At 36.4% G+C, this 26,002-nt stretch overlaps 1 protein-coding gene across 16 annotated transcripts in view; it reads right to left on the bottom strand.

The window, feature by feature from the left end:
• The window catches only part of HUWE1 (HECT, UBA and WWE domain containing E3 ubiquitin protein ligase 1), a 153,637-nt gene that overhangs the window by 93,048 nt on the left and 34,587 nt on the right, over window positions 1-26,002 (bottom strand). For all 16 annotated transcript variants that reach the window (XM_045537607.1, XM_045537610.1, XM_045537606.1 and 13 more), the window contains 7 exons: window positions 21,139-21,237; window positions 20,249-20,455; window positions 18,314-18,466; window positions 3,441-3,503; window positions 1,516-1,593; window positions 571-618; window positions 415-483 (listed from right to left, as the gene is read on the bottom strand). In XM_045537607.1, the coding sequence (XP_045393563.1) occupies window positions 415-483; window positions 571-618; window positions 1,516-1,593; window positions 3,441-3,503; window positions 18,314-18,466; window positions 20,249-20,455; window positions 21,139-21,237 (717 nt within the window). The remainder of the gene's footprint in view (window positions 1-414; window positions 484-570; window positions 619-1,515; window positions 1,594-3,440; window positions 3,504-18,313; window positions 18,467-20,248; window positions 20,456-21,138; window positions 21,238-26,002) is intronic.

Here is a 26,002-nt window from a genome sequence, read left to right as displayed (position 1 = left end):
AAGAACTGTCAATATACTGACAGGCAACATAATAGGGGACATCTGGCAAGAGTTCTGATGGTTATTAATCAAATTAAATATTTGATCACCAGCAATATGAGCAGGAAAAAAAGAACACAACTAAATGTTTTCTCCTTTGGCATCCAAAATGTCAAGAAAACTACCACCACCTACTAGATACTCATAGTGAGTCAGGCAGCTTGCATTTTCTTCAAACTCTCATGCAGACCTAGGAAGTTATTAAGTGTTGGCCTCATAAAAGGTAAGTAAATTAAGGCTCAGAGAGACTAACCTATGTGCCCATGGTCTGACTCCAAAGCTGACATCCTTTCTGCTATGCGGTCTCCTACCCCAGCACTATCATTCGTCTATCTGGATAACCATTCCTTTGGAAATTTTAAATATGTATCATACCTGCTTATCCTTAGGAATGCTGTACATTTTGGTAAGAGATTCCATGATTTCAGAAGGGCTTTCTGATATCTACATTAGGCAAAAAATATATACAGTTAGGAACAAAAAGTGAACCGAATGTTAAGAAACCAGCCAAAGGTCAAAGATTCCTCTTACCTTGTCAAGTTGCTCTATGTGAATATAGTGTAGTGTGTTACTAGTTGTCTGAAATTAAAAAGATAATAGAGCTGTTAGGAGATACTGAACACCCTAGCTTCCCCCACCATAAAGCTGTAAGAGCTGTCTGAAAACCAAGATGTCACCCTAGGTCAAAGCCCTAACTGAATACTCTTAAAATCAAGGTAACTTCTGAGCCTTCCAAAACATCCATTTTATATATAGAATATTCTTAAGAAAGCTTTTTTGAAACCAGTAGTATCAAACTATAATCCACCTAGCCAGGTAGATTTCATATTCTTCTTTGTCCCTTTTTAGCCCTCTACTGAATTCATCTCCACAGCCTCAGTATTATAGCAAAGAATGAATCCATGAAAATAGCTTCTCTTTGAATATGCATTAGAGTTACTTTCAAGGCAATATTAATCTAGAAAAATTATTTATTTACTTAATATTATTTAATATTGTAGGTAGAAGAAAAATCATCTTATTCACTAGGCTACTTCTAAACCAAACTGAATTCTAATATCTCTTCAAAGAATATGGAATGACCAGATAATTGCAGCAGCAACCTATACACAATATATAGAGACTTCTTGCAGACTGGCTTAATGAGAAACCTGAGCCATCAATATTCAGACTATTTACACTGCATGTTGGATTCTCAACTGAAGCTGTGGAAAAAATACACAAGTCATAGCAGTGCCCCATAAAGGAAGTCCTATCTTTTGTCACCTCCCAACATAGATAAGACCCAACCCTATCAGAGCTGGACATGTATAATAACTTATGTGTATTCCTGAGAAGTTGCTAGGTATATTTAGCTTGAGGGGGCAGCAATGTAGCTCAAAACCATTCTTTCATTTAATTGAGGAATTCTTAAAAAGTCAACCCCAATTATAGTAGACTGTAGACTCTATCAGAAGAAGTTTGAATGAGACTCACCCTTTTCTCGATTTTGACCTCGGCCCCAGGGTCTGCATAGAATTCAAAGTGTAGTGTAGTTGCACTGGGTGGATATTTCTGTGTGTAAAGTACATCAAAGAATCAGACAGTGAGCTTCAACTGATTATAGACAAGGCATATAACATGAATTCCCAATGCTTCCCTCAAAGTCCTAGCCACTTGTCCAACTCATTGTGGCAACAGAATGAGTAGTGTATTCAGTAGCCACAGTGCCTTTAACTCCTTGTCTTAGAGTAGGGCTCAGATGGGATGAGACATGTTCAAACAGAATCAGGAAGATGAAGCCAGAGCTCCAAAAACTTCTGCATCTTGCTTATAAACCAGACCCTGACAATACATTCTCTTTAACTCCAAGAGAAGCACCATGACAAACAAAATAAAGATTACAACAATGGCATGGCCATTAAAATGTCTCCTTGAAAGGTACCACTAGTAGAGGTTGTCTCTGGGGATACAGAAGTTATTGCATACCTCTCAATACTCTGAGTTTTTTTAAACATGTATATGTATTACTTTCTTTTAAAGTACACATCATATTTTTCAATGTTTCATGCCATGCCAGATCGCAATAAAGAAAAGAATGCGTGACATCTTAACATAGGCTGGGACCAAAATAGGTAACAGACATCATACAAGCCTAGTCCAATACATTATACTGTTTTGCCCAAGGGACAAAGAACAAACTTGACATGCCTAAGGAGGCTCAGAATTAGCCAATTAAGTATAAGATGAAAAATTAAATCCTTATAATTAGAATTCTAAACTCTGAATATTCTTCAAGATTTACATTGTTTGATTATTATTTATTTATTTATTTATTTTTTTGAGACAGAGTGTCGCTTTGTTGCCCTGGCTCGAGTGAGTGCCGTGGCGTCAGCCTAGCTCATAGCAACCTCAAACTCCTGGGCTTAAGCGATCCTACTGCCTCAGCCTCCCGGGTAGCTGGGACTACAGGCATGCGCCACCATGCCCGGCTAATTTTTTTTTCTATATATATTTTAGTCGGCCAGATAATTTCTTTCTATTTTTAGTAAAGACGGTGTCTCGCTCTTGCTCAGGCTGGTCTCGAACTCCCGACCTCGAGCGATCCACCTGCCTCGGCCTCCCAGAGTGCTAGGATTACAGGCGTGAGTCACCGCGCCCGGCCCTTGTTTGATTATTAAACAGACAACACTCCCCATATGACACGCTAGCTTCATAAAATCACTAAAGAACATTTACCAGCTAAGGTGGGAAAGTAACTTGCTCTAATTTGTGGTTTTCTGTGACCAGAAAAAGAGCCATTCTCTTGGAGGAAAAAAAGGCTTGCTAACATAAATTCACTAAATTTCACTGTAGCCATTTGTGCTAGACATGACAAACTAACAAGACAAACTGTGTATCTGTTATAAAGTATAGCTGCTTCCACAGCAACATATCAAAGTAGAAGGGAGGATGGCCTGAGCTTATAACCTATGCATGGGTGAAAGGCAGAGAGATAAATGTGGGAAGCACATAGAACACTGTAAGTTGTCAATAACCCTAACAGAACTACTCTCCAAGTAGCCATTCCTAAATCATGCCACACTGCCCAGAATTCTGATAGCTCCAGGGTGAGAATGCAGCACTTTCTGGAATCTTTAAAATCACTTTCCAACCAATTCAACAAACACAGCTCCCTACTCAAGAACTGCGTACGAACATATACTGTGTCTCTGTGATTCTTTATCTACCACCAGCACATTGAGGGCCCAAGCAATGCTAGACTGCTTCCTAAGGTCTGCTATGGTTCAACTGATCTCAGGTTTCTCAAAGGTCCTGATGTGAAGTGGTAACTTCATATACCGTATGTTCATTGTAAAGTAAGGCTCAGAAAGATACTGTATGTCTTCCAAAAGACCCCTATATCCCAAAGAGTTACTTACCATCATATGCAAGTCTCTGCAACACTCTGCAAGTCCAAAGCCATTCTCCTTTCCACCCCAGCTCTTGAAAAAGAAAAAAAGACACTTTTAAGAAAGTGCTTACAGTGTCTTGTGTATAAAATATTTAAGAGTGTGTGGCTTCTTGGACCACAGTGTTGAGAAGACATCCAATGTGAAGGTCAAACCAGAAGAGGGAGCAAGAAGTTAAGACTCAAGGCCAAGAGGCTCTGCCTAAAGGTGGTTTCTTCACGGGGCACACTGTATGGAGGAAGGACACGCTTGTAGCCCTGGCTTCAGTGAGGCAAATGCATTTCATGTAACCAAAATGTTTGTACCCCCATAATATCCTGAATTTAAAAAAAAGAAATAGTTCATACATTGTTTTTGTGATTAAGAATGATTTTTTTTAAAGTGTTAGCCATTTGTAATTATTTTGTGACATTTTTCATTTCTCTGTCCCATTTATTGATAAATCTTTGTATTTTATTGATTTTGGGGAGACCATGTACTGCACTTATCCCCCTTTATGTCATATTTTCCCATTTATTTGCCTTTTAATTTGATTTATACACATTGTGAAATACAGATCCTTCAAATTAAAAAAAAAAAGATGGATGGTTTCTTCTGGTTTCTTCAATGAGATCAATTTCACTGTTCTATGAGGATGCTCCTAGGAAGAACATAAGCAGCAACTGTCAGCCATTGCATTCCACATCCCTGCAGTCATGCCTGCTGACAAATTGACTGGACACTCTGTCTTCTTCATTAGGGTGCATGTGCAATCACATGCATTCTACTTCCTCTTTTTGACATGAGCTGAGTTACAAAGCTGAAGATTCTGCCTTGTCCATTTATTACCATACTCTGCCACCACAGTCTAAAAATTCATCAACAAGCCCCTGACGCAATAGGGAGAATGGCTCAAGTGGCTTCCAGATCCAAACCTCCAGCCACTGTAAATTGCTTACTAAACCAACCTGCATCTTCCACAGCCTTTGGAGTATCAGTTTAGCATTGAGAGCATTACATTTTTAAGTATAAAAATTTCCAAGTCATCCCAGCTATAACTATGAATGTTAACTACTCTTCTCTTAATTCTGAACCCATGGTTCAAGCACAAATGCCACCTAAATTCACATCTTCATTTTATTCCCACCAACCCAGTATGGGTCCCAATCACCCAAGATCTAGGCTACCACCATGGACTAACATGGCTCTGTCTACATCTAAGTGTCTCCTCTTTCTGAAATGCTGTTATCATGTCACCACCTCCCAAAGAAGTCTAAACCTGAAAAATCTAACAAAAACACCATCTGCCTACTCCTTGAGAAATAAGCTTTCTCAAACTACACTTGACCTACTGGTAGCCTTTCTCAATCCAGGTATCATATATAAAGCACAGAACACAGAAAATGGTTAGAGATTACTTTATTAATTCTCCAAAGAATGACACAAAACTAGTACCACTCTAAAAGCACACTAGTCATTTTGTTACATATAATGGATACCTTAGGGCAGCAGTCACCAACCTTTTTGGACCAGGGACTGGTTTCATGGAAGATTATTTTTCCACGGACTAGGGATGTGGAGGGCACGGGGGTGGGGGGGGTGGGGGAGGGGTGGGATGCAGAGCTCAGGCGGCAATGCACAGCCCATTTCCTAACAGGCCACGGACCAATAATGCACCACAGCCCAGGGGTTGGGGACTGCAGCCTTATGGCATCAGGGCTTATTTCTCCAGTGGAAACCTTAAGTGAGAAAGGCTGCTTAGAAACAGATATGTATACCCTCTACTCCCAGCTGGTTAAAACTGGACTGTCCTATACTGGGGGTGATGTCAACAAAAACGGCAGAATAGGGAACCCCAAAAGCCCATTCTTTCACAAAAGCAGTGATTAAACTGGGAAAAACTGTCAGAATCAACTTTATCCTAACTCTGGAAATTAATCAAAAGTTTAAAGCAACCAGGCAAATGCTTAATGGAGGAAACAAAAACAAAAACAGCTAAATCTCAGTGAAAGAGCTTTGTGGTATTTAACTTACCATGACCCTATCCCACAATTCCTAGCTCAGCAATGGCCTTGAGGAAACAGCCCACATTCCTGGAGTAAGCAGAATGGACCTTATTCTCAAAAAATTGTGGTTGTCTGTTTTGGCTTGTCTGATGGACCCCATGAAGGCCCAGCTCAAAAGGCTTGCCACTATTTTGCCTAATTTGGAACTCTCTCAGGGATAAAAGAAGAGAAAGCACTTGTTGAAAACATTCAATGGCAAATGCATTAGTCTCTGCATCCTGGGGCAAGGAATACAGTTGGGCAAACAACAGACAAACTGTGAAGAATGGAATAAGAGGGTAAGGCTATGTGTGAGATGCTTTGGGGAATAGGTGCTTTGAAAAACTCCACATATTCCTGGGAACCTAAAAAGGCCACATGCATGCCCAAGGCTGGCTAACACATCCCTGGAAAAGACCTGAGAAGGTCCTAAGCTCCCGCCTCTGACTGATCTTCAGGCTCCATACAAGGAAGAAGTGAAAGCTAGTGTCGAGCTGTAAACTTCCTGAGTACTGAAGATGTGCCCAACATAAACACAGTGTACATCTACAAAGACCGGCAAGTTTCTCATTTCCAAAGATGCCACATTATAACATTCAAAATGTTCAGTTTTCAACAAAAAATTACAAAGCATACACAGAAAAAAAAACTATGACCCATACACAGGAAAAAAAAATTAACAGAAACTGTCCATAAGGAAGCCCAGACATTGGACTTACTAGACAAAGACTTGAAATGAACTATTTGAATTATGTTCAAAGAGTCAAAAGAAATCAAGTACAAAGAACTAAAGGAAACCATGAGAATTATTTCTCACCAAAGAATATTAATAGAGATAGAATTTATGAAAAAAGGAGGCAAAAAGAAATACTAAGCTTCACAGTATAATAATACAAATGAAAAATTCACAAGGTTCAACAGCAGATATAAACAGGCAGGAGAAAAATCAGTGAACCTGAAAATAGGTCAACTTAGATTCATTGCCTTAAGAGTAGAAAGGAAAAATGAAGAAAAACGAAGTCTAAGAGATCAGTGGGACACCATCAAGTATACATACATATATGCATAACGTGAGTTACGCAGGACAGGAAAGAAGGGGCAGAGAGATTATTCAAAGAAATAATGGCTGAAAAACTTCCCATGTTTGAAGAAAGATATGTATCTACAAATCCAAGAAACCCAACAAACTCTAAGTAGGACAAACGTAAAGAGAGCCTTACCAAGATACATTATAATCAAACTGTCAGAGGCCAGAGACAAAGCGAGAATCTTGAAAGCAACGATACAAAAGTGACTTGTCATGTACAAAATATTCTCAATAGGATCAATAGCTGATTTTCATTAGAAACAATGAAGGCCAGAATGTAGTGGGATGAACTGTTCAAAGCACTAAAAGAACTGTCAACCAAGAATTCTATTTCTTACACAAATTTTCCTTTAAAAAAAAAGGAGAAATTAAGACATTCTTAGATAAACAAAAGCTGAGAGAATTCACCACTAGTAGATTTGCTTATGTTAGTAAGAAATGCTAAAAGGAATCCTTCATGCTGAAATGAACAAGACAGTAACTTGAATCCACACAAAGAAAGAACATCAGCAAGATAACTACATAGGTAAATATGAAAGTCAGTATTAATGTATTTTTTGGTTTGTAACTCTTCTTTTGTTTCTATGTATTTTAGAAGACAATTACATAAAACTAATTCTAAATACATGTTGATGGGTACTACAATGTATAAAGATATAATTTGTGATGACGACAACACCACAAAGTAAAGGGTGGGGGAACGGATCTATATAGGAACGAAGTATTTGTTTACTATTATATTAAAACTAAGTCGGTATTAATTTGAACTTTTTGTAAATTAAGATGTTAGTTGTAATCCCCAGGGCAGACACTAACAATTAGACAAAAGACAAAAAAGGAAATAGAAGACTTGAACATTAAATCAACTAGATATAACAAACATACACAGAACTCAACAAAAGTAGAATACAAACATTCTTCTCAAGATACGTGAACACTCCCCAAAATAGACCATATGTTAGGCCATAAAACAAACCTCAATAAATTTAAAAAGAATGAAATCATACAAAGTATCTTCTCTAACAATAATAGAAAGAAACCAGAAATTTGAAACAGAAGGAAATCTGGAAAATTCACAAATACATGGTAATTAAACAGCACACTCTTATCAATCAATAATGGGTCAAAGAAGAAATCACAAAGGCAATCAGAAGATTCCTTGAGGTAAATGAAAACAAAACAAAACATACCTAAACTTAGGGGATACACTTAACAAAGCAGTGTTTAGGAGGCCTTCTGCCTTCAGTGTATCCCATAAGTTTAAACACCTACATTAAAAATGAAAGATCTCAATTCAGTAATGTAACCTTTTACCTTAAGAAACTAGAATTACAGCCAACGAAATTCAAAGCAAGCAGAAGTGAAAAAACAGTAAAGATTAGAGCAGAGATAAATGAAATAAAAAACAGAAAAACAAGAGAGAATCAACTAAAGCAAAAGTTGGTTCTTTGAAAAGATCCAACAAAAATAGACAAATCTGTAGCTAGACTGACCAAGAAAAAAAAGATGCATGGTCTTGCTTTCTCTTAAAATATACAGATACGAGGAGCCAGTGAAAAGGGCAAGATTTACAGGGGACTATAATGTTCATCTTCAATTACTGGATTTCTATGACCTTTACACCTCAAAATTGAGCCTGTGTATAAAACTAAGAAAATGATGCCTGTAGCATCTTGCTGAGAACTAAATGAGACACAAGAATGTGTGAAGTACAAGGTTCAACGTTCATTAAAAACTTAATAAAAAGCATTTGTTGCTAAATATGGCCCAAATATTGATGCATGAAAGATATCCACTGTGGCATTATTTACAATAGAAAAATACTGGAAATTACCCAAATAAGATGCAAACCATTAAATAGAAATACCCATAGATGGTATAATTTAACAGTATTTAACATATTCACATACAGAAGGTATAAAATCATATCATCATAGACTCAATATCTTCTTCCATGGTATTAGTCTCATTCCTGAAAAGACTTTGCCACTCCAAACATAAAACCATGCAGTTATACTCAACTTTCACTGCCTTTATAGCTTCATGTTTTTAACATACAACTTTTTAATACATCTTAATTTTACTCTGATGACTAGAATCTACCGTAATTGCCCCATGAATAGTGAGCTAGCTGTTAAAATACCACTTTATTGCATAATCCATCCTTTTCCTGTTAATCTGAAATGCCATCTTTAACATGTTGGATCTACTTCTAGAACCTATTGGTCAATTCCACTCTTATTACCACACTTTAAACTATTATAGCATTATAAAATGGTTTAACAACTTACAGAATAAGTACCTCCTCATTATACTTCTAATATTTTCTTGGATATTCACAGGACTTCTAGAGAAGACAACACTGAATTTGCTGAAAATCATTAGCACCAGGTTATAGAGGCTTGATGCTACATAGAAAAGACAGGTAAGTCAAATCAATGATCTGAGTTTCCAAGGCAAAGTAAGCTTGAAAGGCTGCACATCTACACAATTATTTTCCTTTTGTTTCTTCTGTTGCCCCCACTAACTTAGAAAATTTATATTATTATCATCACAAAGTCCTTCTTGCCAACTTTTGTAATCTAATAAAAACCAAGGCTGGGTGTGGTGGCTCACACCTGTAATCCTAGCACTCTGGGAGGCCAAGGCGGGAGGATCTCTCGAGATCAGGAGTTCGAGACCAGCCTGAGCAAGAGCGAGACCCTGTCTCTACTAAAAATAGAAAGAAATGATCTGGACAGCTAAAATTACATATTTTATTTATATATATATATATAAATTAGCCGGGCATGGTGGCACATGCCTGTAGTCCCAGCTACTCAGGAGGCTGAGGCAGTAGGATCGCTTGAGCCCAGGAGTTTGAGGTTGCTGTGAGCTAGGCTGACACCATGGCACTCTAGCCTGGGCAACGGAGTGAGACTGTCTCAAAAAACAAAAACAAAAATCAAGCACTTCTAAATTAGCTAGTTTTTGTAAGCTGGGATCTGTAAAAAAACATGCCAATTCAAACTTGATTCATGGAAGTCTGTAATGCTGTTGCATTCATGAGATAGTACCATTATATTAAATATAAATACTTCTTACAAAATTGCATAAACTTAATGTGGGAAAATGAAGCAGAATATAAAATTATATATACCATGAGCTGAACTATGTAAAGAAATATGTATAAAGACTACGAAAATGTACCAAAATTATAAAAGTAGATATGTGATCAGGATAAATTTTGTCCTTTACATTTCTGCATTTTAAAAATACTTGTCTATGGCCATACCACCCTGAACCACCCTGAACATGCCCGATCTTGTCTACATTTTAAAAATACTGAGCATGCATTTTTATCAGGAAGACAAGTTTGCTTTGCCACCAAGATAAATCTATGGAATACTTAAGATTCTTGGGTACTTAATAGTCAGTACTATTCAGAATAACACTAAGTTTTTTGCCCTTTTTATTATTATTCATGTATATCCTGCTTTCTTAACTACTAAGTGAGCTGGTTAAAGAAAAGAACATGTTTTACACTACATCCAGAACAGGGCTGGCCATATACTTCTTGAATGGTATCAACTGGAAGATATAGGTAAGGGGATTCAGGAGCCAGTTCACAGGCTGATGCCCAGATATAGAATAAGAATGACACCCAAGCAATTCTAAATGTCTAAGACAGGAACAGCAGATATTATATCTCACACTTTAAGAGAGGGTAAGAACCCACTGGCTTTGTCCAAAAATAAGATATATAACTTCTGAGCCTCACTGTATTTATCTACCTAGTACTGTTACCATATGAACTTGTCATTTAAGGAGACACCCAGCAAATAACTATATTAATCATGCCACAGAGGCATATACACCACCACCTCACTAGATGGAGTTTGTTAAAGATTAAGTATTCAGACATCAGGGAAAGGGATTGAGGCTCTTTGAGATTCTTTCTGGAGAATTTTCCCAAAATTTGTAATTCATTAATCACTGTTTACATTCACAATTAGCCCGCATCATTGGATTAACTGAGTCATTAAAAAAAAACTACAAGATACCACAAAGTCATTTTTCATAAAGACCAAAACATGATATTCAATCTTTTTTCTAAAAGCACTGACTGAGCCATTTTTGAAAACACAATAAACAAAGACAACACACATAAAGATTAAGGAAAACAATACCTTTATGATAACATGACAAATGATTAATTTCTCCAACATGATTTTTAGTAGGAAAAAACCCAAGATAAAAATGGACAAAAGATATGAACAAGACTGTTCAAAAGAACAAATCCTAATGGCCAAACATTAAAAAAAAAATGCTCAAACTCATTACTAACCAGGACCAATTAAAGTAACATTAAGATTTCTCAGACTGCATCATACAGTCTCCATCTTATCATATCTCTATCATATCATATTAAAAGTGTCAGTAACTAAAAGCATATATACAAGGTTGCTTAATGTAGCATCATTTATAATAGGAAAAAAATGAATATGCATCAACAGGGAAATAGTTGAATAAATTATGGTACATTTGAACTGTGGAATATTACGTAGCCATCAAAAGAATTATTTATAGCTATGCACTGCAGTCCCCAACCTCCAAGGCCACGGTCCATGGCCTGTTAGGAAACAGGCTGCACATTACCTCCTCAGTTCCGTACCCCTCCCCCTCCCACCCCCCCCCATCCCCAGTCTGTGAAAAAATTGTCTTCCATGAAACCAGTCCCTGGTGCCAAAAACGTTGGGGACTGGTGGCTATACAGGTGACTTATAAGTGACTTCTAAACAAGGTATTCAATAAGAAAATCAGAATGCAAAATATCCTGCGTTTGTTATTCAGTGACAAAGATACCTTTCAACATGTCAATAAAATATGAAGAATATATATAGAAAGATACATTTTAGGTTATAGGGAGATGAGCCAAGAGGGAAAAGACTACTGAATCATATGACAATATGTACGCATCTATAAAATAACATTTGTGTATAAAGTTTTAAAAGAAAGCAAATATAAAAGAATAGCATGTAGTTTATGTGCTGATAACCATCTATCAACCACAGCTTCCATTTATTAAGTATTTCCAATATGACTGGCATTAACTGTAAGAGTTTTATTTATGACCTCATTTAATTTAATCCTAAAAACTATGAAGTAGATATCATAACCCCCAATTTACAGATATAGAAAGTGAGGTTCATTTGATTTGGTGGCAGAAGTAGGTCTGATTTCTAAATCCAGATTCTTAACCACATGCAAGTGAATGTGTATGTGTGTTGTACAGGAACCTGCCTGAAAAAACTGAAGAGACACGAACCAACATTTCTATGAAGATCATTGTTGTAAGAACTAGAGTTACACATCAAAAGGAAAAAGTAGGGGAACAAAGCCCATACCAACAAGTTACATTTTTAGAGAAATTTTACATTTTAGAGTAACATGAAAGGTTTTTAAATTTTAATGAGGGGTATTAGTAATGGCAGCTACTGTTATTACACACCTAGCATATTATCTCTAAACCTCAAAAACCTGTAAGAATCTTTTAACAGCAGAGCAAAGCATCAAGCACATAAATATATTACTAAAAGCAACAATTCACTGCATCCATCCAGATTCCAAATTGTCCAGGACTAGAAATCAACCTTCACTCTACAGTCTCTGTTAGCCCAATTCAGAATACAAAGCAGCACACTGGTCTAAGGTAAAGAGTCCAAAATGCAAATGAACAAAATAAATGATCATTTAAGCAATCCTTTCTGGTGGTAAAATGGTCCAAAAAAGGGAAAGAAAGAACTTGATCTGAACTACCCAAACAACAAAAAAAACTCTTATACTTTGCATATGTGTGCCATTTAAAAGTACCATCTGCATCCTACCTTTTACTTTCTAAATTGCCAGAGCATTTAATTTAATGAAAGTATGAAATATCTGTGTGTGATATCAGCCTAAAAGTAGGGTAGGGTGACAAGATGTGAAGACTGACAGGTGCTATTGTGGCTCTATACAAAGTGCTAAACTAACTGTAACTTGTACTACCTACCAAAATACCAAATTAACTGCTTTTCTTCCATCCCCAAATGTAGAAGTTTGTTCTGAAATCTCAAAACTATTGCATATGGTACAGCCCTTGGAAAGGACATGGCCTGAATAAGCAAATCAATCAGGTTTCAAGTTCACAGTCCTACCAGTTCCTACTTATGGGCATTATAAGTAAATCATGTCACCTTACTAAACCTCTCACACTTCTCATCTGTAAAATGGGAATAAGAATTCCTCCTCTCACAGTGTTAAGAGGATTATGTATAATAGGTATGAAATCAGGTAATAATAAATAATTATATAATTAATAAATAAAATTTATTTAATTTATATACAATTAAAATACAGTATATAAACAATGGAGTATTATAGTCACTAAAAATACATTTACAAAGAACCATTACCAAGTCTCATATTTAATTACAAAAAAAACATATTGTACCTAGAAAAATATTCAAAGTAGAGAATTTAAAAGGTGAAACTCACCCTTCATCTTGTCCCCAAATTCAATTCCTTTTTTCTAAGTTTACAATTAGGTATGTAATTTACTGGACTATATATAGTTTTACTTTTGGGCTTTAAAAAAACTATAAATGGGGATCTTAAACCAGTTTTTTATGCTTAGAGATCTTTTCACCTAGGAGACCTTTTGTCATAAGCTTATGCCATGTTAAACAGGATGTTTCAAACAATGGTGCAATGAGAATCTTTATGTATATACTTTGTGCACATTTGAAAACGTTTGTAACATAGTTTCCTTAAAATAAAACTGCTGGGTGAAATAAAACACACACATTTTTACCTCAAAGAGCTAAAAATAGAAATAACCATTCAATCCAGCAATAGCACTATTAGGCATCTACCCAAAAGAACAAAAAACATTCTATAATAAAGACATCTGCACCCGAATGTTTATTGCAGCACAATTCACTATTGAAAGGATGTGGAAACAACCCAAGTGCCCGTCAATTCATGAGTGGATTATTAAAATTTGGTATATGTATACAATGGAATATTACTCAATTATAAGAAATGACAGTGATTTAACACCTCTTATATTTTCATGGATTGACCTTGAGCCCATTATCTGCAATGAGGTATCACAAGATCGGAGGAATAGCCTCCTTCCACATGTACTTGCCATCAAATTGGCACTAACTGATCAACACTGTGGTGCTTACAGGGTAGTAATATTCTCCAGGGATTAGGGGGTGGGGGGGGGGGGAACTCACAACTAATGGACACGGTGAGCATTGTAGAGGGGAATGGCATGCCTCTAATCCTCGTTTGGGTGAGGCAAAGACATAAAATGTAACCAAAACGTTTGTACCCTCATAATATCCTGAAATAAAAAAAAAAAAAACATATACATTTTAAAATGAAAATGAAAGTTGTTGCCAAAAAACACTTTACCAAAGGGTATTCATACATCAATCATTATTTGTATATACTGTATTATTCTCAATCTAATGGTTAAACACGATCTCACCAGAACGTATACTTTCCCTGATAATTACTAATATCATCTTTTCATGTTTTATTGGCCAATTTAAAAGAAATATTGCATATACCTCTGTGAATTGTCTGTTCATATGCTTTTGCACATTTTCCTGAGTTACTTCCATTTTTATTAGCTTGTAGGAGCTGTTTACGTATTGTGAATATTATTCCTTTATTGTACAACTACCTTATTGTATAGCTATCTTATCATACAGAAGTTTTAAATTTTCACGTAATCAAATCTGTCAGTATTTTTAACGTGACTTCCAGGTCTCTTGACTTTCTCAGGAAATCCTTTTTTATCAAAGACACCATGTTGCCTGTATTTACGTCAAAATGTTTCTAGGATTTATGTGAATAGTGTGAAGAATCTCAACACATTTTTGCCTCAAAGAGCCTATTATCCCACTGTTTTGATCACAAGCAACATGAGAGCTTACTTACTATTTCATTCTGCAGATGTACTATCTATTCCTGTGCCAATTACAAAACTTGGCTTCATGATAAAAGCCAAGTAAAAACTTAGCTTTAAAATAAAATCACCATGGCTTTATAATATTTTATTATCTGATACAGCAAATGACCCTGATTCATCATCAGTGTTTTCTTAGATAATAAATAGTGCCAGATTAAGGAGAGGAGATTCAGAAGTATTAAAATATCTAGAATTCTGTGTTCAGGTTCCTTTGTACGTTTCTCTACATTGTCACTCCAATATAAAGAAATCACAGATTATAGTTGTAGTTTACGTAAGATAACAGACCGTTTCTTACTCAGAGTCAAGTCCTTGGCCCTACATAAAATAGATAAGAAAGGGAACTGACATTTTTGGTTTAGTTTATAAAAAATGGTATGTATCAATCACTTTTTAAACATCTCCTGCTTTAACAAGATTTTAAAAATAATTAACCTGGCAATTATTTATTGGTCCCAATCTCATCCAAGAGGCCTTCTACTATGTATTTTCAGTCTTCCCATGCAAAAAATGTTATCTGTCTCTATTTAGACCATCTTTTAAATCTGTAAGTAAAGGTTTAGTCTTGTTCCAATAGATCTTAAATGTTGCTAGTTAGTCATTTTCCCTTACAGGAATCCCCCTTTACCTGCAGGGAATATGTTTCAAGACCCCCAGTGCATGCCTGAAACCTTGGGTAGTGCTGAACCCTATCTATACACTATGTTTTATCCTATATATACATACCTATGATAAAGTTTAATATATAAATTAGGCACATTAAGAGATTACAATAATAAAATGGAATAATTATGCAAATATATTTAGTAAAAGGTTACATGGATGTGGCCTTTCTCAGAATATATTATTGCACCACAGGTAACTGCAACCAGAAATACGGGGGGGCTACTATACTTGTTTATATATCCATCTGTCCCATTATTGCCCAGATTCTATTCTCCTTGCCAAAGGCAACACTTAGTTCTGATATCTATCCTTTAATTTTTGTTTTCTTAAAACTATATGTTGCTGGCTGGGCATGGTGGCTCACGCCTATAATTCTAGCACTCTGGGAGGCCGAGGTGGGTGGATCATTTGAGCTCAGGGGTTCGAGACCAGCCTGAGCAAGAGCGAGACCCCATCTCTACTAAAAGTAGAAAGAAATTATATGGACAGCTAAAAATATATAGAAAAAAATCAGCCAGGCATGGTGGCACATGCCTGTAGTCCCAGCTACTTGGGAGGCTGAGGCAGAAGGACTGCTTGAGCCCAGGAGTTTGAGGTTGCTGTGAGCTAGGCTGATGCCACTGCACTCTAGCCCAGGCAACAGAGTAAGACGGTCTCAAAAAAACAAACAAAAAAAAACATATGTTGCTTTGGGTGCACGTATTTTTAAGTTTCAGAAATGGTACTGAGCAACAGAAATTACTTTTACTTTTTTATTCACTCAGCACTATGTTTAAAAGCTATCAATGTTGCTGTATTATTTGGTCCACTGCTTCTAACTGCTACATACTCCATAGTGTGCAAGTGCCACGTTTTACTTGCTCAAATATCCACTAATGATGGATACCAAGATTCCATCCAACTCCTCACTACCACAAATGATGCAATATTCTGACATCAATTTATGGAATGATGTGATACCATCTTTGGGATATATACTCAGGAGAATTACTCAACTCTCTTATTAGCAATGCATGAGGGTTCTTGTAGCCTCACATACCTACCAACACTTACCATTATATAGTTGTCTAATTTCTGCAAATCTGATGCTCACAAAACTAAAGCTATATTTTATTTTTATCTCTAATTATCAGAGTTTGGGCATCTACTTATGTGAATTTCCTTTTCTATAAATTGCCTGTCCATCTCCTTTGTTCCTCCTTGTTGATTTGGAGTAGTTCCTTTTCAGTTTAAAACATTGCTAATATCTCTCAATCTATCACAGATCTGTTAACTTTTGTCTTTGGCAAATAGCTGCTTAATCTTTTCCACAGACCAGCTGCTATTCCGCCAATTGTTTAAAGTGTCATTGTTCCATGACAAACTGAGTTTGCACCAGAATGTTATTTGACTACATCAGTAACTACACTATTAGTAAAACTGAAATTTTTCTCAATGAAGGAACCAATATATTGATTTCTAATCCAGTGTAAGGGCCTAAGGAGTAGCCATGAGGTATGGTGTTTTCTGCTGAAAAGGAAATCTTAATTTTTTATTATAAAATTCAAATTTTTACCTTTAGGTTTATACTATGGGGATTTTTAAGAATCCCATCCCCACCACTAGATCACAATATAACCTCCTACATTATCTTCTCTTAAATTTACAGTTATACCCAATATGGATTATTTTATAGACACTATACTTGTTTATATTATAAATGGAGTCTTTTTACCAACCATGTTCTAATTGATAACTACTAATGCATGGAGGAGCTATATCTTTCTGTATATTTATCTTTTACTTGGCTACCTCGCTGTACTTTTATTAGTTCTAATAATTTTATATTGTCTCCCTAGGAAACCAAGAAACTCGCCCCATCACCTACAAATAATAACAAATTTTCTCTTTAAATATGTATTCTTCATTTCTTTCTTTTCTTTTGTATTTGTTAGGGCCTCTACAAATTTAAATGACAGAAGTAATACTGGACACTTTTGTGTGACTTTTGAATTCAACGGAAATACCTCATCTCCCCCATTGTAACCCTGGCAAATAACTCTACTTCTCATAGATAAACTCTAGCTTTATTAAAGTTTGTATTAGTGTTTCACTAATGTGCTAAATTTTATCAAATGCTTTCGAAACATCTACTGAGATATGGTTTCTTTTTCCTTTTAACTGTGACCCGGGTATCACAGTTGATCCCCCTTATGTTTTTTAATAAAATGAGGAAACGTTTACAGTATCTTAAGAAAACGGGTCACATGCATGTATACACATTTGCAAATAAAAAAAAAAGCTCAAATTTTAAAGGAGGCCTCATCAGGATGAATTATAGGTGACTGATATTTTCTCTATATTTTCCTGTATGCCCTAGAATTTTTGCAATATATGTTATTTATAATCATACAAAAATGATTTTAAAGTAATCACGGCACCTAAAACCAGCCTGGAACTTGAGTTGTGAGGTAACCATTAAATTAACTTTGAAAAAGCCAGCCTTAACACTTTTCTTCCAAGAAAGCTTTCCAGCAGTGGCTACCTCTTGAACCTGAGTATTTATTATCAAATTGCCTCTAGGAACACTGGACAATAGTTTGGTAGACCTGAACTTTTTTATGAGAGCATTTGCCTTCAATTATTTTTAACTATCATCACAAACTAATTACTGATCACAGCACTGAATACCCTATGTTTTATTTTATTCTAAAACAACTGTGAAGTAGATATACTAAATTCTCAGATGAGAGAACTGCTATAATAAGCGGGGCCAGGACTCAAATTCATATTTTTAAATTTGCATCATACTTTCCTTTTACATAGAATCTAATTTTGAACTTTCTAGTACAGAAGTTGCCATTTTTGAACAAAGAGAGATTCTGCTTTCTGAGTAGAGATTCATGAAATCCTTCAAAATTACTTAACAGAATACTTGGCTTTTTAAAGTGGGCCAACAGTTCTACTCAATTAGGCCAATAGACTAAACTTAGGGATCCATTTTGACACTGCAAGAAATGCCTTTTGAAAAGGTCCATATGTTCCAGTTTTTGTGCTCTTCTACTCTTCACCCAAGACTCACCTCTGCCAGATGCTGCAGCCGGGTTAGCAGTGGGGTCCTCTTGTCTGATCCAAGACGTGTGATGTAGTTTGATCTTTTGCTAAATACATATAGGAGATTAAGGACTGCCAGCACCACTTGCATATCAGAGGAAGCCAATAAAGTTGTCAAATGCTACAGGGACAAAAAGGGGCAAAGTTTAAGACTTTGAAAATGTAAAATGCTAATGTAATAACATATTCGTCAACATTTAACAAAGCTATCAAGAAGTTCAATCACAACAATACAAAAAATACTATAAACATCTGAGATTCTACAACATGCAACCTTGTCCCCAAGGAGCTTACAACCTGGTAGCTAGCCATAAAGTGCAATAGAAGTTAAAAAAAAAAAAAAGTAAACAGCACTTCAAAATTACACAGGTGTCTCCACAGGAAAGAAGAGATTACAAGAGAGACAAATGTGACATAACATATATGTGGGATTCAGAACATGAATTCTCCAAATGGACTAAAACTAATGTGAAGGAAAGAGCATTTAATGCTCCTTCTGTATTCTTTATGACAAATATAAAATTGGAATTAAAACACAGGGTCTTTCATATAAAAACTAAAGATATCAGCAATAGCTGGTGGCAATTATGTAAAATATACAGTATATACCTTACGTTGGTTTTTAAATACAATTAAAATTCACCAACATATTGAAGAAATTGGTCAGAATTAAAATCAGCATATAATTTAGCTGAAAATGAACCAAGGCATTCCAAGCTGCCAATTATGCCAAAGGCCACGGACTTCCTTGGGCAGCCTATCTATTTCATCTTCAACAGACTGCCCATCTACCCGCTGCTTAAAGCTCTGTGTGCTAAGCCATTAGCTCAGTTATCCCACTTCTTTTCCTAAGCCACTTTCTTTCAACTTCCTTGTTCTGATTATGATTATTTCTTTACTGAACACTTAGGAAAATTAACACACCTAAAAGCAACAGGGTACCTAACTAATGATGACAGAAAGAGAAAGCTGGGCTAAAGGAAAAGAATTTCTCCATGCAGAATGTATTCAGGAAAAAAAGGGAAAAAAAGTTAAAAAAAAAAAAAAAAAGGGAAAAGAATTTCTTCTTGGAGAGGTTTTTGACCAAACGATCACTTATTGCTATAGCCACTTTACTCTTTAAGGACACAGAGGATGCTATAAATATATATTTTGGGGAGAGTGCTGAGTTGAAAAGCAGCACACTAAAACCTAGAAGAGAAGTACATTAATGTGATAAGGAAATCAAACAGTTTAAAAGTAATTTGGGGATACTCTTAATAACCTGGAACAAAGATCAATTCCCACAAATTCCCTAGAATATTTCAATACATGTATCACATTTCTCATTTCTTTCTTTCTTTTTTTTGAGACAGTCTCGCTCTGTTGCCCGGGCTAGAGTGCCATGGCGTCAGCCTAGCTCACAGCAACCTCAAACTCCTGGGCTCAAGCAATCCTTCTGCCTCAGCCTCCTGAGTAGCTGGGACTACAGGCATGCGCGACCATGCCCGGCTAATTTTTTTCTATATTTTTAGTTGCCCGGCTAATTTCTCTGTATTTTTAGTAGAGATGCGGTCTCGCTCTTGCTCACACTGGTCTCAAACTCCTGATCTTGAGCGATCCTCCCACCTTGGCCTCCCAGAGTGCTAGGATTATAGGCGTGAGCCCCCGCGCCCAGCCACATTTCTATTTCTTGAATCTTAAGAAGGCAGGGCAAAAGTGACAGTACAGAACCTTCCCACCAGCCTTATGAAGGGTATATTTATATATCTAAGAAACATTCTACCATTGCCTTTGACACTGGAAAACCAGAGCTCCATAATGAAAAGGCAAGCAATCATCAGAGGGAAATAGCAACTTCCTTATTTCCGGACATTCACAATTCTAGTCAAGAACAGAACACATAAGCTTGAACTTTCCCTACCTCTATAGAACTGTACAGATGGCGGGAAAAGCTGTACTCAATGAGCAAGGCCGTGAAGTTCAACACAGCCAAGAGAAGCATTTTCAGTTGTTCTCTTTCTGGTCTATCACATACAAGCATCCATGACATATTCTCCACTGTCTGTCCAGCATCTGCCAGAATTCCATCGAAGCGGTCCAACAGGTCCACCCAGTGATATAACTCGCACTGGAGAGGGGAGGAGAAAGAGGATATAAGAATAAGGTAGAAGCACTGCATGGGTGCTTTGTAACTGGCTTTGTTATATGAGAGACTGCTGAGCATGACAGCTAGACAAGTTCACATCCCACCTTTGCCCATATGAGAAAGATCATACTCTGAGATAAAAGGGCTGGAATTGTTACACTCATCAAGATATATGTACTAACACCAGTAGACACCACAAATGCCCTAGAGCTAGGTCTTCAGAGGGAGAAATCTGGTTACATTCTGAGGTCTACAGAGACAAAGACTGTCTCCGCCAGAACCTGTTTTATCAGAAAAATTCATTTTTAGAATTATCTAGTGAAAATTCTCTTAAACTAAAAGTAAAAATCTGGAAACTATCTCAAACTTATATTGTCAGTCAAACAAAAGGAATTCTGTGGTTGAGATTCTTTGGCATCACCTGTGCAAGCATTCCTCAGCTAGGAAAAATTTCCCTTCACGTTTTTTCTTTCAGAATTTCCTTGTCAACCACTCAGGCTAAAAGCCACTGGTCTGAAGCTGTGCAAGGCACGTACTAAATGCTTATTAAATAAATGCTGAATGAGGTTATTACCCAATTGTGGTTTCTCTTTCCTTATCAGAGCATACAAAATGATGTACTAGTACAGTTGAGTCCCATCTTTTGGGAGCATGGCTTCACATACCTTCCCAATGTTCCATGTTTTGATCTGTTGCAGTTCCAAGAGGAGTTGCTCATCATTACAAATTTTGAGTTTGTCTATTAAGGCTCTGCAGTCTGCAGGCTGAGAAAAACAAGTATTCACAAAAGGTATTTTGCAATGAGGGAGATATAAAGAGAGAGAATGAGAAAAGTAACCCTTGAGCCCACACATTAATTTAGCTTTTGCTAGAACACACTATTTAAGAAAACCAGAGATTTGACAATCACTTGAGATTAAAATGGAAATCTCATGAAGAAACACTTTTACTCCCCAACAATCCATCTGTGCATTAAAAAGAAAAAAACTTGGATAAACCCGTACATGCAAACTACTTAGAAGGGTACAGACAATAGAAATAAAATAAATAAGCTACACATCAACAAAAGAAAAAGTGAATAATCTATACCATGGTCTGAAAGTTAACCAGAATGTCTAGTAAGGTATACAGAATCAGAGAAACACTGAAAAGCCCTACTGAATTCACCAAGACAAAGATCAGCATTGGCCATTTTTTTCTTTTTTGCAACATTAAACCCTCCAATTGTAAGAGGGCAAAGACCTTCTGAACTTTGTAAAACTAGGACTCCATTCTTACTTGGGGTTCCCATTTCCATACATTCCTGCTCTCTCGTACCGAAGAAAGGGCCCGTTTTGTTTGTCAGGTAACAAGGGGTAGATTGAGAGTTTACAGTAAAGTTTCTGAAAGTGGAAGAGGGGAAAGAAATAGGGGCTGGGAGAGAGAGAAGCCTTCTCTTAATGGATGGCAGCTAGGAGAAATGATTACACTTGTTCTTTAACTCTGCAAAGGCAGAATGGTGTCTTGGGAATAGGCCCAGATCTGGAACGAAACATCTGGGTTCAGTTTTTAGCTTTATGTTTGCTAAACTGTTTGATCATGAGCAAGTCCAACCTCTCAGCCAGTTTGCTTACCAGGAAGACACACCTAACAGCTACCTCAGAGATATGAAGCTCAAATGTCTGCCATATACATAAATACCTATCTCACATAATAGGACCTTAAATATTGAGAGACAGCATATTATTACAAAGAACATGGACTGTGGAATTAGGTAGTCCGTAAGCTACCTCTTTGAATCTCAGCACTTCTTCCGCAAAATGAACTAACAACATCTATGTATCTAGCAATGCTACTGTACGATTCAAACTAGGGGAAATATATTTTGAGGGTACCAAATAAAATGTGGAATATAACAAGGGGCTCAATGAAAGTAGGTCTCTTTAAGCTAAGCCCCAAACCTTTTCTGCCTCTAAAGTAAGCATTATTAAGATCTACCTCAAATATCTGTGGTAATTAAGTATATGTAAAATCCTTAGCACAAAATCCTTCCATAAACCAGGCCTGTACTTTTTCTTCCACTTCTTAATGATGTAAAGGTTGAAGGAGAGGCAGTGAAGCAGTAGAAAGAGATAACATAGGGAAGTTTGGACCCACTTGTGGCCAATATCAAATATACAGCTTCAATTTCTAATGGAATGCAGCTACGCAAATCCAATTTTATGATTCTGTGGGTTAGATAACACCCAGTTCATGATGAACATTTGGGTCCTGTAATAACTTCTTATGTCCCATAATCAGGCCTTCAATCTACTAAGGCTCAGTAGCAGGCCAGAAGCTGCTTTTGTGAATGTAGAATGGCTGTTGGCAGAGGACAACACAGCCAAAACTCTAGGGGTCTTAGCTGTGATTCTCCTATTGGGGTTTGCCAAAGGTACCATATAGCATCTTTAGCTGACACATTCAGTCACCTGCGTGTACTAGGTCATAATGTCCAAGTGGTAGGGCAGCTTGCCTCATAGCCTAAACCTTTCGCAGAGTCTTTTCTAGATCCAAACCTCACTAGCATTTTAGTGGTTGCCCACTAAATGCTTTAGAGGTTACCCAGTACATTGGTCCAAACAGCATGCCCAAATGTGATATGTTAATTCCAAAATCTATAGAGGCACACCATACACGGTTCCTCTTTCTTCATGGCGTGTCATACAAGGTGCAGCAACTTGCCTCTCAGTTTGGAAAGGATATGCAGTCCTCAGGATCCCTAGAAAATTTCCTAATGTTGCAGGCCCTCAAGCACAGGGTTCATCTTTGACTCTCTGGCACAAAAGTCTGAGGCATCTAAAGCATTTGTGTTTGCTGCTCACAAGATCCAGCTAGCATAACGACAACAATTTAATGTATCAGCACAATGTTCTCTACTTTATCAGACCATCAAGGTCCCTTGTATTTTGTAGGAGAATGCAGCAAGCACAACAGTATATCTTTACCATCTTATCCTTGCTATATAAATGCAAACTGAGTGATTTTCCTTACTTATGGTAATGTAAAAGAAATCATTTGCCAATTCAACGGCTGTATATCAATTGCTAAGGTTTATACTGATTTGTTCCAATATCAAATATAGAGAATAAAATCCCTTGCACAGCTGCTGATACATAAAGTGATCAATAAGAGCCTTTCTTAAAAGTGATACCTCGCATAACCATAGTATGGGAAACTGGGTGCTCTTATATGCTGCTCAAGGAAAATAGGCAACTCAAGTCTTAAAAATGTACATAGTCACCCTGAGCAAGAGCAAGACCCCATCTCTACAAAAAATAGAAAAATTAGCTGGGTGTGGTGACACATGCCTGTAGTCCCAGCTACTTGGGAGGCTGAGGCAGGAGGAATGCTCAAGCTAGGAGTTTGAGGTTGCAATGAGCTACGGTGATGCCACTGCACTCTAACCTGGGCAACAGAACAAGACCCTGTCTCAAAAAAAAAAAAAAAGTCTGCATAGTCAGTGACCTAAAAATCCCACTTCTAGGAGTTTTATCCTAAGTAATTTGCTAGTAGCTAGGAAATATGAGCCAGAAATTTGCATGTAAGTGGACTCCAACAGCAAATCCTTTATAATCCATTAGATTAAAAACATGTTTTTAAATTGCATTTCTCTGATTACTCATAAGGAGGTTGACTCCTTCTAGAAGTTTACTGGGTTTGTTCTTTTCAGAAATGCCCTATGCCCATTTTGTCATTGGGATATTCATTCCTCCTACTGATTTAGCTACTAAAGATATTAACTGCATTTGGTTATGAATATTTTCCCCAGCTTGTCATGTGCCTTTCCCCACTGCCCAAGCTTTATTGAGGTATAACTGGTATACAAAAAAACTGTACATAATTAATGTATAAAATTTGGTGAGTTTGGATGTATGTATACGTTCATGTTACCATCACCATAATAAACATATCCATCATCTCCAAGTTTCCTTGTGTGTGTACATGTGCACACGTGTATGCTTATGTGTGTGGTAAGAACATTCAACATGAGATACACCCTCTTAACAAATTTTAAGCACAGGCATCTCTCAGTATCTGTGAGGGACTGATTCCAAGACCCCACAAATATCAAGCACCTTGTATTTTTATACATTTTTGGTGTAGTACCTATGTATAACCTATACACATCCTCCTGTTTACTTTAAATCACTTCTAAATTACTTATGATACAAGGTAAATACTATGTAAATAGTTGTTACATTGCATTTTTTTAACTTAAATTATTTCTTATTGTTGTATTGTTTCTTTTTATTGTTGGATTTTTCAAATATTTTCTATCTGTAGTTGGTTGAATCTGCAAATGCAGAACCCATGGATACAGAGGGCAAACTATACCCAATACCTTATTGTTAACTGGAATTTATTCATCTTGTCCAACTTTATATATACCCACTGAACAACAACTCCCCCAACTCCCTGGTAACTATCATTCTATTGTCTACTTCCATACCTTTGCCTCATATAAGAGGAATCATGCAGTATTTGACTCTCTGTGACTGACTTATTTCACTTTGCATAATGTCTTCCAGGGGTTAATTTCTGAAATATATAAGGAACTCCTACAACTCGATAGCAAAAATATCTAAATAATCTGACTTAAAAATAAGCAAAGGACTTGAAGAGACATTTCTCCAAAGAATACATACAAATGGACAACAGGTATATGAAAAGGTACTCAATATCATTAATCATCAAGGAAATTCAAATCAAATCCACAATGAGATATTACTTCACACCTGTTAGGATGGCTAATGTCATGTATCTTTTTTATTTTGGATATAGTATTTTATATTTCCACTATGATTATTTTCCTTTGTTTTAAAGCTCAGAAGAAAAATCCCAATCTAAGACCAGGTAAACATTTACCTGTGTGTTCTACTTCTCCTATAATTTATTTATTTTAAAAATATTTGACTTTTAGTCTACGTAGAATTTATTACAATATGAGTCTCCCACCCTCCACAAGTCAAACAATGTCCTGGCATGAGTTTCCTGCCTAATAATAATGTCCTTCCTCACCAATTTATAATCCCTCTATTATCATATGTCAAGTTCTTTGTACACTAGGATCCTTTCTAGGTTTTCTAATCTCTTATCAGTAGATTCTTACACTGGTGCCACTGTTTTAATTTTTTAACTATAGTTCTTAAGGCAAATTTTCTTTTTGCTCTTCAGTTTCCAAAGATATTTGGGTAGATAGTTCTCAGAACTTCTAGGTGCTAAAACACATGAAAAACAAAATCAAAAGTGAATGAAAGTATCTGCAACAGATATCAAAATGAATATACTCAATATATATGGCATTTAGTGAGAAATACAGTGACATTCCAATGTCAAATTCAAAATGAACACCACAAAAAGATAACTGATATAAGGCCAACAAACTTGAAAAATGTACTGAAGCAGTGCAAATTATAACACTGAAATACTTTTTTCCCCACCTGGTAAATTGACAAAAATTTAAAAGATAATCTGTAATACTGGCAATGGTATGAGAAGAAAGTGCTT

This window comes from Lemur catta, chromosome X, assembly GCF_020740605.2.
Source record: "Lemur catta isolate mLemCat1 chromosome X, mLemCat1.pri, whole genome shotgun sequence".
Lineage (NCBI taxonomy): Eukaryota > Metazoa > Chordata > Mammalia > Primates > Lemuridae > Lemur > Lemur catta.
The sequence above is the reverse complement of the archived record's forward strand: the minus strand, read 5'-3'. Positions and strand labels throughout refer to the sequence as shown.